The sequence below is a fragment of the Triticum aestivum genome, chromosome 3D (assembly GCF_018294505.1).
Source record: "Triticum aestivum cultivar Chinese Spring chromosome 3D, IWGSC CS RefSeq v2.1, whole genome shotgun sequence".
Taxonomy (NCBI): Eukaryota; Viridiplantae; Streptophyta; class Magnoliopsida; order Poales; family Poaceae; genus Triticum; species Triticum aestivum.
The window spans coordinates 596,670,218-596,684,427 of NC_057802.1; the positions used below are offsets into that span (position 1 = coordinate 596,670,218).

Sequence of the window (14,210 nt, forward strand, 5' to 3'; positions counted from 1 at the left end):
AGCAACAATATTATCTCCGGCAACAATCATACTTTAGTTTTATGAGTTAAACTGGTAACTAAATAACGGAAATTGGGTAGGCGGCCGATTAACAGACTTGTAACCTTCAATAATGTATCCACAACTCGCGGAAAGAATGATATTATCATTAGTAGTACCCACATATTCCAGTAATTTGTAGTGAAGCGCCATCAGCAGATCAACTATAAACAAGAAAGTAAGGTACCCAGTTCATTTATAAGGTCTCAATATCTTAATCATGCACGCACCTTCTACTTTGACATTACAACATTGCCACAACCCACAGTATGTGTACCACGATTGGGATATGAAAACTTTCCCCAAAATCATATTTTTTGACTCTTATTAAAGTAAATATTTTAGCATAGCAGTTCAATGGTATTCACACACGTCAATTTTTCCTGGCCAGGAAATCATTCTAGTATTATTACTGGTTCAAAATAAAACACAACTAAATACCTGGAGTCTCACTGGAAATCCCTTTCAACTGGTATAGAACAACATATCCATTTTTACCTAGAACTATACCACAATCCGCATATACATGTATATGTCTACCGTGGGCATCGAACTGATAACAAACATGACTATAGATAAGGAAGGAAATGGATGGAAGAACAACATACAGAAAGGGAACCAATGCAAAGAACCTCTCGTACCTAGAACTGCTATTTTTTTTACTGCAGATATAAGGATGAAAAACAGAAATTCAGTTAGTGCCTTGCTTCCAGAATATCAAGACCCTGCAGCGGAGATCTATGTACCTCAGTTTTGGTTGCAATCATCTTCCCAACGAAAGACCACAACTCTGCCCCTTTACTAATTAAGAGAAGTACTGTTGTTTGACTCATCAATCTAAGCAAACAAAAACACTTTAAGTCAGTGGTTCACTTCATCTGGCAACAACATGTAAGCAACTTACCAAATAAAGAGGGATTAATCTCTGAAGGTTTCATGAAAATTCTTGGTACAATTTGTTTGAACAACTGACCTTAACGCATCCAATGTGCCCTATGTAGTCATTCTAGTATTCCACCTATCGGTCTCATTCGCAGATGCCTTGCCTGAAGTGAAATGCCACATCAATCATAATAGACTTGAAGCAGCGATGCACTGGTATGTGCATAACCATGGCCAAACTTGATCAAATTTACCGAATCATTTAATCTTAGTTGAAAACTGAATAAAAAAATTGGAGATCGGTGTGACCACTTGCCATTATCTTAAACACGACCGGGGAGGCACCCATAGGTTTCTGTCAGGTCTGCAACATACCTCGTAATCCTTTTCCGTCGTCTGGATATATAAGCCATTGGGACGTACTGCACTCAAGAGAGAAAGTTGCATGAACCAGATCGAATTCCCAGTTCAACTACTTCAAGTCCAAAAACAGCTGAAGCAAGTAGCATCTTTGACAAAAGATAGTTGGAAACTTTTAACTCACTTGTTGCTGGGTCTGTTCTAGAACCTGCATCACGGAAGAAAACATGTTTTGAAAGCTTCGACAAACTATTTGGTCAGTATATATGTTTAATGAATCAAATTCCCAATTCTAGTTGTTGAACTCATGAGCAATACAGCAATATACCGATGCAGATACAAAATTTGCTTACCTCTCTGGTAAAATGACATTTCTGCTGTATAGTCATGAACACCTTCATTTAAAGGGCGATCGTTCACATAGACAGAATATTATTGATTTATTCCTATGAAATCAATAGCATGCTTAATTCAGATTGGGATGTTGTGAAGGATGGCGAGAACCAACATTTGTACTGTACAATCTCTTGTGGGTAATCTCCAAACACCAAGGGTCCTAGTGTCCTGTATACAACAACCCAAATAACCAACGGTTGAGCAGCATCAAACCAAACAATCTCTCATGCATAAGAACAAGATAAGTCGAATACGTACATGACAAAAGAATGGAAACGGGAGAATACACTGACCTTGGATTGGTGGTGCAGTCGAATCCATGAGAAGAGAATCTGGACGAACAACAGCAACGTTGAATGCCCTACGGCCATTGCCGGCACCAGCGATCGTCCTCTTCGATGGCGTCGGCGTCCTTGAGCCACTTGCAGGGCCGCAAGGGGATTCTTGCTGCGGTGCAGTGTATGTCCCGTCTGGACTGTGCCGTCGCAGGCGCGGGTCTTTTCCCCGATCTATGCTGGTTCTGCGGTGGGGGTGAGTTCGTGGAGCGCCTCCTGGGCTCCCGCGGGGCTAGTGGCCGGAGCGATGGCCAGCGATGAGGGTGGAAGAGAGGGATTTGACTCGATCCCATCCATGTGATGCCCTCTCCTTGGCGGCAGCTGCATTCAATCGAGGAGTGCCGTGTGGAAAGAGAGCGGACGCGGAGGGGAAGAGGACGGACGGAGGCATCTGGCGGCCAGGGAGGACGGGCGGCGGCGGTGGCGGGGCAGTCTGTCTGTAGGAACCCTACACAGAGAAATCAATTGTTGAAGAGAGAGAGAGATGAAGGGCTCGTGTGTGTGTGTGGGCTGGAAATAGAAAAAAACAGTGGAGCGGGGCAACGACAGAAAAACAGGTGGAGGGGTGATACGCGAGGTGGGACGGAAATAAAACGGACAAAAATTAACCGAACGAAAATAAGCTGTGGACGCAATCCTACCGACTCATACATTAGGAGTAGAGATTTATTTGTTTACAGTGATGAATTTATTAAGGATGGTGGGACGTGAACGTGGTCCTCTTGCAAGAAAGGGAACCCTATGTTCTTTTTAGATAGTAGAGATTTGTGCGATAATAGGTTATTAGTTGAGCCTGGTTATATCGGTTAGAAAACACAAGTGGTACTTTTAGGAACACACCGTTTTGAATTTTGCTCACAGGTAATATGGTGAAGTTATTTAAAAAGTATTAAATTTATGAATAAAGGGTATTATAATAATATGACTTTCATGGTGGTGGAATAAATATAGGCACCCACCAAAAGTAATACAGGTGGTAGAAAAATAGGAAGCATTATTAAAAAACAAATAGGCGGGTGTGTACCAAAATGGTGGGAACATTAGTAATATTTTTTTGTATTTACTAGATGGTAGATCAGCAGTTTCACAACTGTGGATATGATCTTCCCACATCCCCGTTATGACCATTTTCTTAGCCTTACCAACCGGGTCGATCTTGATATTCTTACATTCCATGTGGATATGCTCAAGATGTATAATGTGATCCATATCCTCACGATCTTCTTTCAACCTTCGTTCCATGTCCTCGTTTTCTTGCTTCAACTGTTGATACATGTTATAACACTTGCTTCAACTTTTGGTCCATGGTTTCATGCCCTTGAGCTTAATTTCCATGTCCACCCGGTGAACCAGCACCTTACGTTCCATGTCATCACATTTTGTTTAACCTTCCAGCCCATGTCCACATGCTCCTGATGCTAATTATCTTACATGTCCTCAAGCGCCATATGCGCATACTTTTCCATCTTTGCATGGTCACAGTGCTCCTTTGGATCCAAGGTCCATGCAGCAAAACACAAATTGGTGCTAGTTTTGGTACAAAGGCCAACTGAAATATATGAGTTTACTAACCTAGTCATTGTGGGAGTTAAAGAACAATATCAGAAACCATTTAACGCAATAAATAAATTAAGAAGCAGCCTGTGAAACACCCGTTTTAAAATAGAATGGAAAAAATATATTAGGTTACATGTTTTTTTTATCGTTCTTAGCTCCCACAACAACAACTAGGTTAGTATTACATTGAAATAGGTCTTTGTCCCAAACCCCCAAACCTAAAACTAGTTATTTGTGGTTTGCTACAACGACCATGGATTAGAAGGTGCATCAAAACCATGCGGATGTGGACAAGTATGTGCATCTAACCCATGGGGCATGGACCAGAAGGTGCAACAGGAGCATGAGGAGATGAACAAGAAAGTTAAGCAAGAACGTGATGATACGAATCATAAGGTGTTGATCTACCAGGTGGACATGGACATCAAGATCAAGGACAAGTGTGTAGCCATGGACGGAATTCAAGCATGAGTATGAGAGCATAGATCATAAGTTTAATTAGGAGTGTGAGGAAATGGGCCGAAATTTTAAAAAGGATCGTGATGGCATGGATTGCATTACACATCTCGAGCTAGTCCAGACGTATTGAAAGAACATGCAGGTGCGTGCGAAAATGGACTAAACATTGCAGCAAGAGTGTGAGGGCATGGATTGCTAGTGCAAGTCCACATGGAATCGTAAGTGGTGTACACCTGTGTGAGGGTGTAGCCAAAGATACATTCCTTTGTTTCTTAATTTTCACAATAGCTATATGTAAGTAGCCCGAATTTAGAATTTGGGCCAGTCGATTTTCCCGTGAAGGAAGGAACAACGGGGAGGGGGGGGGTGGGGGGTGGGGGGGGGGGTAAGGAGCTCGTCCTACGGAAGGAAGGAGCTCGCCAAAGAAGCCCTCTGGGTCTATTTTACGGTGGTAGGCAACCCAGGCATCTATCCTAGGGTGGAAGGCGACCCACCATTATCTATCTTAGTGGTGTGGGGGTGCTGCAGGTTCGCCGAAGAAAATTCTTCATCACCTAGGTTAGAGGGATTTTCGGGGGTGCCGGAAGCACGGCGATGGGCGACGGTTGGGAGGGGGGGCTGAGCGGTCGGCCGGTGGTAGCAGACGGTGGGAGGAAGAACGGTTGGAGGAAGAAGACTTGAGCTGAACCATTCTTTCTTTATCCATTGGCTCAAATTGATCCTGGAAAATCGACTGACCCAGTTTTACTTTTCAGGTGACTTGCGGTTAGCCGGTCCTCTTATTTTTGCTCTTTTTGTTCTCTCACCCACAAATACCATCACAATCTTATAACCATTGCATGCTTTGACCTAGTAGGTACAATTCTACACTCATTCACAAGTGTAGGAATAATTTTTCAGAAACTCTCGCCGGATAAGTATATGGCACTGATGTGATGCACATCCAAAATAATATAGATCAAATATAGTTACAAAGTGAATACTGATTTGTATGGCCTTGAGACCAAGGGTGAACCACGAGACGGGTTGGTCTTGATGTCAGGTCTAGAAGATGCAGATCAAATGATGCATGCTCGAGAGGGGAGAAAAATAATGTGAGATACACATTGTCAAGAATCGTCCAACCACAAGTGATAGTTATGATGGCTGCACCGAATTTTGTGTTTTCTAAAAATTCGACAATGCTTTGGGTTACATCATGTCTAAGTTGATCTTTATATTTTTTCTATGGTTTTGGGGGTTGAAAACTAAACAGTAATTCAGGGGTTTCACCAACATGATCTTGGGAACTAAATTTTTTGTTTTAGTAATTGTTTACTAGCTACCACATTGTCAAGAATTTCGTACATTTGGTAGTAATAATCAGCATATTTATGCATGGACTAAAGTGGTGTGTTTTTTGATAAAAACTAGAAAGGAGACCGATGTTTGATCACATGAGATGAATGATAAACCTTTTCTGTTTGCTCACTTATGTGACATAATCAGTTTATTAGGTAGGCATCTACAAAAGGAAAACAAGAGAATATATCATTACCAATGTTTTATACAGTTTACCGTTATAATACTTGGTTACTTGTTTATAAAAATGGTCACGTACTGGATGACCTATTTCTGAACTAAATGCTACTATACGTGTGTGAAGCGTCCTTGGTTACTCTGTCAATTAACTTATGATTATGTGTTAGAAACCTGTAATGAAAACGAAAGGGTTCACTCAGCGTTCACGTTTATACTTTGAAAAAACAGGACAAGACAAGTGTGTGGGACCCATTGACTATTATGCTACTCCCCACTGGACACAATTTCTCTTCGACATTACCTCCCTTTTTTTTTATTCTCTATGTATAACAAATTAAACTTTGCATAAATCAAACTAAGAGAATCACATATCACATCATTGTATTGGTATGGGGATCTAAAACGGGCCTTGTTGGTCAAGAAACTATTTTTAGGTAGTGGCAATTTCGTAAGAAACACATGTTTCATCTTTTATTTTAGATGTTGCATTGCTGAAATTTGTTCCCTAACATAAATTGGATGAACCCAACGGACACTAGTTTGGTAATAATAATGATCATATTGTACATGGACTAAGGAGTTTGGTAAGAAGACCGAATTGATCACATGGGAAGAATGTTAGTAAACCTTTTTTGTTTGCTCATTTATGTGAAATAATCTACAAAATGAAAATTGAATAATGCAGTGTATCATTACCAAATGTTTTATACAGTTCACCGTTAATTAATACTTGGTTACTCGTTGATAAAAATGGTTACGTACATGATGAGCTATTTTCTGAAGTAAATGCTAGTATACGTGTGTGAAGCGTCCTTGGTTACTCCGTTAATTAACTTGCATATGATTATGTGTTAGGGTGTGGCGAGGTCTCACTTGACTAAGATTTAATTAACGAAGTCCAATTCAAGTGACATACTAACTTGTAAAAAATTAAAAAAGAAAAAATTACATGGATCTTCATGTAAGATCCCACAAATATAGCATCGAAGTCTCAGTCAAGTGAGATTTTGCAATGCCGTACTGTAACATGTGAAAAATTAAAAATAAAAATTTACACGGATCTTCATGTAAGATCTCACAAATATAATATTAAAGACTCAGTCGAGTGAGATTTTGCAATGCCGTATGTGTTAAGTCAAGCCATTCCACATGACCACGTCGCAGCCGGCCGGCACTGAAGCGTCCAAACAAAATGGCCGGCTACGTATAGACTATAACACAGGCCCGGCTAACCAGCTCCACCCCTAGGTCGTAGTTTTCTTCTACCAAGTAGTGCAAACACATGGCCGGCTAAAAGGGTGTTTGTTTCCAGGGATTTATTGGTTTAGGGACTTAAAAAAGTCCCTATAAGTCCCATCTAAACCAAACAGGAGGGACTTATAGGGACTTAAAGTGGGCATTTGGGACTTATGAAATAAGACTCTCAAGGAGAGTCTTATAGGGACTTATAGTTGTAATATGGTCTTATAGGGACTTATAAGTCCCAGAACCAAACAGGTAAGGACTTTTTAGGGACTTGGGACTTATAAGTTGGGACTAAAAAAAGTCTTAGGACTTATGAACCAAACAGGGCCTAAGCAGCTCAACAAACCAAAAATGGCGCCACCGGTGAGGAATCGCACCATGTACAGGCACCACCTCTGCTTCCTTCTTCTTGCGTCCACGGCTACTCTCTCCGCCGCCGTCACGGCTTCCTCTTACTCCTCTGCCTGCCCTTCCCTGGCGCCGGCTCAGGACCGCCACACCGACGGCGATGACGCCGTTGCACTCATCCGCTCCTTCCAAATCAATCCAAATCCAAATAAAAAAACAATTTCTTTCTTTTATTTTCTTTTCTGCGAGGACGGACGAAATCCCACGATCCGTCCAACTGCTTGCGGCTGTTCACCGCCGCCTGCGCAGGGGACGCTCCTCGCTCCGCCGCATTCCCGCCCGCCGGAAACGGACCTCCCCTCACCCTCCTGCCTGCCCGTTCATGCCTCGCCGCCCCTGTCTCCTTCCTCTCCTCTCCGCCCAGCCTCCACTCCGGCGACTCACCCACACCACAAAAAACGAACCGCATCTTTTCCCCACCTTCCAATTCCTCCTCCTTCCTTGTGCCACGCAACGCCGTCCCGTCCAGACTCCATACAGCGTGTTTGGTTCGGTGGAGTTGGAGAGAGGGAATGGGAGTTTGAGGCTTAGAGAGTTTTATTCCTTTGTTTGTTTAGGTGGAATGGGAATTCGACAGGGAAGTGAAAGGGGAATTCACGTATAAAAATCCCACTTATCTATTACCTGGGGAAGGGCTGGTAACTGAGATGGGGAAAGGGAATTAGAGTTAAACTCATATTCCCCTTCCCTTCGTTTGCCAAACAGGACAGGGATAATTGATTGGCCATAGCCGCCGCAATCCCTGCTCTCCGCGCTCTGCTTCGCCGCCGGAAACAAGCTGCTCCTCTGTCGCCTCGCCGCCCGATTTCACCTCCATGCACCTCAAAACCAACCACCCAATGAATCGAATCGTCTTCAAATGCGCCGGCGTCACCTCTCCCGCTGCTGCGGCCTCCTCTTCCTCTCCGGTCTGCATGTCGTTCCGAGCTCCAATTTTCGCCCAAAAATAAGTCCCATCCACCGGGAACCAACCAACAAACGCATTCATTCTCCTCTCTCCTCCTCGCAGCCCACGGAGCCCGTTCGTCGGCTTGCCTTCGGATTCTTCTCCAGTCTCACCGTCTGCGTCGCTACCGTTGTGACTGCGAGGGGATGTTGAGTAACGTGATTGTATTAGGAAACATAGGTTAGACTAGGAATTATTCTGGCTTGCCTTGTACTTCAAGTAGATCATGTACTCCTATATATATGCCCACGAGGCTCAAGCAATACAATCAAACAATTCCACCAAATCCCTCTCTCCCTTCTAACACCCACGGAGCCCGTTCGTTCGTTCGTTCGTGTGCTCTGCTCGGCCGCCAAAGCCACGCCACCTGCCATCCAACCACCACACCGGGATTCCTCGCACCAATACCATCCCCTCCCCTCGCCGGGAGTCCGCCTCCTCCTCTCCTCTGTTCGCGTGGTCTCCCACGTTTTTGTTTTGGCCCCTCCCTCCAACACGCACACACGTTATATATGGGCTCACTGCTGTGCTTTGGTAGGTGATAGCAGTGTACATCGCATAGTTAATGTTGGAATTTGTTTTTGTATCTCATTTTTGCTGCTGTTTCTCCGAGTAGCATTGTTGATGCATATGAGGAGACACAAGTTTCATGGGTAGTTTTCGTCTGAGGCCTCTCTGTGATGTCACACCCTTTTCACCTTGGAGATCTGACGAGTCCTTGATAATATCCTCTTCTTTGTCTTCTTTTTTTGTGGTAATTTTTATTCGTTTGGGTGAGATGAGGATATAAGTGTATTGTTGATGGAGGATATGATGTCGAATGAATCATGTATTAGCTCTATCTGAACGTATCCCATACTTGTTTTATTCCGTGTCTTGAAGAAAGAATACTTTGCTGGTTTGTATGTTTATTCTTATTTATTTTCTTGAGAAGTGTCTTTTTCTAAAGGAGAGTTGTTGATGCATTTGAGGAGAAACGAGCTTATGGATAATTTGTATCCGAGGCATTTCTCTGATGTCACTCTTTTTCACCTTGGAGATCCAATGCATTCCCTTGCTGATGTCTTCTGCGTTCTTAGTACTTCTCTCATAAATATCTTTTGTTTTGGTTTTTAATAAGTGGTAGATGAGATGACGAATGAGATTAATTTCCCTATTGGTTTGATTGGCTGATATGATGGCCTAAATACTGAACCAAATCAGGTCACCAGCGTTTCTGCGAAAATAAAACCAATGTTTCGGAGGTAACAATGTCAAAGGAAAACCATTACCTGCAGAACAGCAAAGTCCTTAGTTTAGTCATATAAAATATGAGATGTCACCCCTACTGTATCTAATCTAGTTTATTTTATGCTTCGGAAAATATTAAGCATGTGTTGGCTGTAGGATTGCTTACCCCTGAAGTGCTTGGCTGTAGGGTGGTTTAGTTGCATCATAAGACATTGTTGTTGAATTGAAATCTACCAGTGTTTTTGGGCCTGCTTCTCATGATTCTTTCTTGAAGCTGTTTCTTGGAAGAGCTGTGTTCATGCAGGCACAGAGACACAAGTTATATGGGTAATTTGCGTCTGAGGCGTTTCTGTGATGTCACTCTTTTAACCTTGGAGATCTGATGCATTCTGCATTCTGTATTATATTCTCTCTCTTTGTGTTTTTCTCTATTTTGATTCCTTTGGGTGAAATGAGGGTTAAATTATTTTTTTGATGATCCCGGACTTGCTTCAATCCTGACTCGGCCACTGAAAAGGGAGGACCACTTTGGAAATTCCAGCTCCAAAACGCAGGTCACTGTCATACCATGTTGACCATTGACGTTTACTTGGAAACCCAGGACAAGATCAGTGTGTGGGACCCACATGCCATTATGCTAGGTTCCCTACCACTACCAGTCAATAGTGGCAGGAAGATATTTCCTCCATGATCGTGCAAGTCAAGCCGTTCCACATCGCATCGCAGCGGAGTGAAGTTTATTTTAAACCTTGAAGTTGTAGGGCTTGTCGAAAACAAACCTCCACCTCTAAATCCCTGAAGTTCATATCCTGTACTTATCGATCCCGGTCAATCCCGACCCCAAACCTGTTTACATTTGTTTGACACACTAGGAAAATAATGATCCTAGCCGGGATTACCCTCTAGTCTCCCTGACTGCTATGAGTCCACACGCCATATTCATCTACCCAATCTCTCCATCCTCTCTCCCGAGAAACCACGGCATCTCCTTCCTCAGGCATGGTGACGGGCTGCCATTGACTTGCACGCAGCGGTGTATCTGCCAATCGAGTTGTCGCCGTACCCTGCCGGCCGTGCCACTTCTTACACACCACTCGGTGTCGTGCTGGCCACACGGTGTGTGTGAATCGCCGATGATTTCCATCGATCACATCCAAGTGTTTATCTACATGTAAAAGGGTAAGTGGGTAACAACAGAAAGCGCAGCTAATTAGCATTACAGAGGCGTGTGCGGGAGCATGGAGGGCTAGTGCGCCGTGTTTGCATCGGTCGGCAGCGTGGCGAGCGTGAGACTCGGGTGTGGCTGTTAATGGGCAACACTCGAGTCGATGGTGCCGTTCCAACAGCCGCGACGCGCCTTGCAGCACGCAGGAACCCACTGCCACGCTGAGGCGCCGCCGCGCTCGCCTGTTGCAAGAGTTCTTGGCCGCTGCCATCTCCGTCGCGTGGCTCGTCCTCGGCCTCGGCTCCATGCATGCTCGCTATGTGTGCACGTCGATCCGCCAACCGCAGTGCCATGCCAGTACGGCTATCTCCGCTCCGCCTGTTGGTGCCGTCGAGGCGCTGCGCTGGTTTCAGGATGGAAAGAGACAACAGGGGATTGGGGGTAGAGGATAGATATAACAAGTGGGGCAGGGTGTAAGTGAGAGTAGACTTTGATCCGGGGCTGGATGTATCTTTTCCCGGTGCGCCAAACATGTTGAGGGTTGAAATTGACCGGGATTAGGTAGCACAGGGTACAAACTTCAGGGATTTAGAGGTGAGGGTTTATTTTCAACGAGCTCTACAACCTCAAGGTTTAAAACAGACTTCACTCTCCACACAGCCAGTCTTCTTCTACTAACTGTATGTATATAAACACATAGCCCATGGGCATCCTTGATCCTCCTCCTTCCTGGCCGACCAACCAACCAAGAATGGCGCCACCACGGAGGAATCCCACCCTCACCCTGCACACTTATTTCTACATCTGCCTTCTTCTCCTCCTGTCCACGGCAACCATATCCGCCGCAGTCACCGCTTCCTCCTACTACACCGCCTGCCCTTCCCTGTCGCCCGCTCAAGACCGCCACACCAAAGCCGACGACACCCTTTCGCTCGTCCGCTCCTTCCAGATCTCTACCGGCAAGTTCTCCCGCGGCGCCGATGGCCCCTTTTTCCCCGGCGATGACCCCTACAACGCCCGCTCCTTCTACTTCTTCCCACACGGCGCCTCCCGCACGGACGACCCGGCTCTCGTCCACCTCGCCGCCACCTTCACCCTCAACGACCCCTTCCGTAATGACAGCGGCGCCGACTCCGTCTCCTTCTTCCTCGACGGTTACTACTCCTCAACCACACTGGAGCTCTGCATGGTTGGGACGGGCACAGAGCGCACCGAAGATGGCTCTCTCAAGCACTACCCCGACGTCGCCCTCCGCCTCCGCGTCCCCAGTCCTCCCACCCTCGCCGATCCCTTCGTGACTGGCAGCCTGGAGGGCGGCGCCGGCCTCGGAACCATCCGCCTCCTCGCGTATGCCGAGGGCGACCACTACGAGTACGGCTCCGAGCGAGCGGCCTGCAGCCCCAGCCCACCGAAGCAGCCGGCCAGCGGCTCGCTCAGGGTGCTCGGCGGCAACCACCCTTTGTCCGTGTGCGCACACCTGACACCACAGCTCATGACCTCGTACAGGCTGAGGCTGGAGCACGGCGGCACTCTGCTTCCCTGGATGCGCGTAAACCAGGTGCACTGCGCCGTGGACGGCGCCGGCGTGCACGTGCGCGCCTACGCGGTGCTCTCGAACGACACCACGCCGACCGAGACGCGCGAGTACTACCGCCGCCAACGACGCTTCTTGGTCCGCGAGGAGGCCGTCGTGGCCGACGGGCAGTGGGACACGGATCGCCGCATGCTCTGCCTCAGGGCGTGCCGGGTGGAGCTCCCGGTGCTGCCGTCTGCTCCGGCGGTGCCAGAGCATGGATGCGGGATCGGGATGAGCTTCTGGTTCCCGGCCGTGTGGACGATGCGGGAGCGGAGCGTCGTTGCCGGGATGCTCTGGAACTCGACCCAAGCCGGCGCTGGACTGATAACAGCGTCGAGCATGGACGGCCAAAGAAGCTCCACCAACCTCTCCGACGTGAAGTACAGCTACAACGACACGCTGCTCAACGACGCCATGAAGCATTACCTCAAGATCAGCAAGGAGAAGAAGATCACCGTGGGTTCGCACTTGTTCCCGGATTTTAACACAACTCACCGTGACTTTGAGTTCGGTTTCTACGGGCCGGTCATCGGGAGCGGACACGCGGACCCTGTCACAATCGGCTCGGCGATGGTCGCCGGCAATATGCTGGCCGCCGACGATGCCTTCTCCTGGCAGCCTGCGGTGGTTGACGACACAAAGCAGGATCTGCTGGTGAATGTCAGCTACGACATACGCTACTCTGCTCCACGTGACAACTGGGTGCGTGCTAGCAGTAATATGTCCTACTACTCAAACTACTCGATGAGGCCTCAGAGAAGACGCATCTCGGCGGAGGGCCTCTATGATCCGAAGAGGGGTCTCCTGTGCATGGTGGGCTGCCAAGAGCGCAACGGCTCGACGGACTGCCAGATTCTTGTGACGGTGCAGTTCGCCGCGGTTGATTCCATGGCGCACGAGCACGGAACAGGGGTGATCAGCAGCCTTAGGGACAAGACCGATGGCCTTTTCTTCGAGAAGATCCAGTTCACTTTGTATGGGATGTATGCGACAGAAGTGTCCGAAGCCATATTGAGGATGGACCTCGAGAGCATCATGTCGATGGCCTCCACGACGCTGTCGTGCGTCTTCATCGTCCTGCAGATCCTCCACACCAGGAGGAACCCGGAGGTGGCTCCGGCGACGTCGGTCACCATGCTCACCGTGCTCACCATGGGGCACCTTGCCCCTCTCGCGCTCAATACCGAGGCCCTGTTTGCAAGCCGGAGGAGCCGGTACTTTCCCTATGAGTACTCGACCAGCCGGTGGATCGAGATGAACGAGGTGGTGATGAGGGCGCCCACGCTGATCGCCTTCGTGCTGCAGCTGCGCCTTCTTCAACTCGTGTGGTCCGGCCGCCGAACGTCCACCCTGTCCGACAGGACCGTGCTGTGGATATGTGTGCCCTTGTATGTGCTTGGAGGAGTCCTGGCCGCGGTCGTCCACATGATCAATGCTCATGCCGCCACGAGCCGCAACCCGTCGGGCATCGTCATGGGTGGCGGGCCGGCGACGATCTGGGAGGACCTTGTGTCGTACGCGGGGCTGATACTGGATGGCTTCCTCCTTCCGCAGGTCATCCTGAACGCGTCGTTAGGAAAATCCAAAGTTCGGGCGATATCGCCGTGGTTCTACATAGGGAGCACCATGGTCCGTGTGGCGCCTCATGTGTACGATGTGGCCAGAGTCCATGTCTACAAGCCGAGCATGCACTCGTCCGACCTGTACGCGAGCCCCCATGGCGACTTCTTCGGTGTCGCGTGGGACGTGGTTATACCTTGCGGGGCGGCGCTGCTGGCCTTGTTGATGTTCTTGCAGCAGCGGCTCGGAGGCACCGCATCGCTTCCTTCGGAGAGGAGATCGGGTGGATATGAGATGGTCTCTAACATTTAGCTTAAAACGGGGGACTTCTCCTTCTGGGAATCAAAGGGTGCAGTTACGGTTCATGGAATAACATGTATTGTTTTCGGTTGAAAGCAAAGAAAATGTAGCTTATGTATTGTGGTAGGTATGTCCATTTGCTCTTCAATATGAGATGCTTTTTTCAAGAATACAAGGAATACATGCACAACCCTCATCGCTTGGCCATGTCGTGTGCTCGCTACTATCTCG

At 47.4% G+C, this 14,210-nt stretch overlaps 1 protein-coding gene and 4 non-coding genes across 5 annotated transcripts; all 5 read left to right on the top strand.

The window, feature by feature from the left end:
- Positions 1 to 8,769: 8,769 nt before the first annotated feature.
- LOC123081217 (small nucleolar RNA Z101) lies at positions 8,770 to 8,867 on the top strand. Its single transcript, XR_006438693.1, has one exon. It is a non-coding gene; the product is annotated as a small nucleolar RNA Z101 (small nucleolar RNA).
- A 238-nt stretch (positions 8,868 to 9,105) lies between these two features.
- LOC123081216 (small nucleolar RNA Z101) lies at positions 9,106 to 9,201 on the top strand. Its single transcript, XR_006438692.1, has one exon. It is a non-coding gene; the product is annotated as a small nucleolar RNA Z101 (small nucleolar RNA).
- A 71-nt stretch (positions 9,202 to 9,272) lies between these two features.
- LOC123081218 (small nucleolar RNA Z102/R77) lies at positions 9,273 to 9,358 on the top strand. The gene has a single exon (XR_006438694.1). It is a non-coding gene; the product is annotated as a small nucleolar RNA Z102/R77 (small nucleolar RNA).
- A 315-nt stretch (positions 9,359 to 9,673) lies between these two features.
- On the top strand, positions 9,674 to 9,769 carry LOC123081215 (small nucleolar RNA Z101). The gene has a single exon (XR_006438691.1). It is a non-coding gene; the product is annotated as a small nucleolar RNA Z101 (small nucleolar RNA).
- Positions 9,770 to 11,283: 1,514 nt separating this feature from the next.
- On the top strand, positions 11,284 to 14,123 carry LOC123075778 (uncharacterized). The gene has a single exon (XM_044498301.1). It carries the CDS (start codon positions 11,295 to 11,297, stop codon positions 13,989 to 13,991), a length of 2,697 nt encoding a protein of 898 aa, XP_044354236.1. The 5' UTR covers positions 11,284 to 11,294; the 3' UTR covers positions 13,992 to 14,123.
- The last annotated feature ends 87 nt before the right edge of the window (positions 14,124 to 14,210 follow it).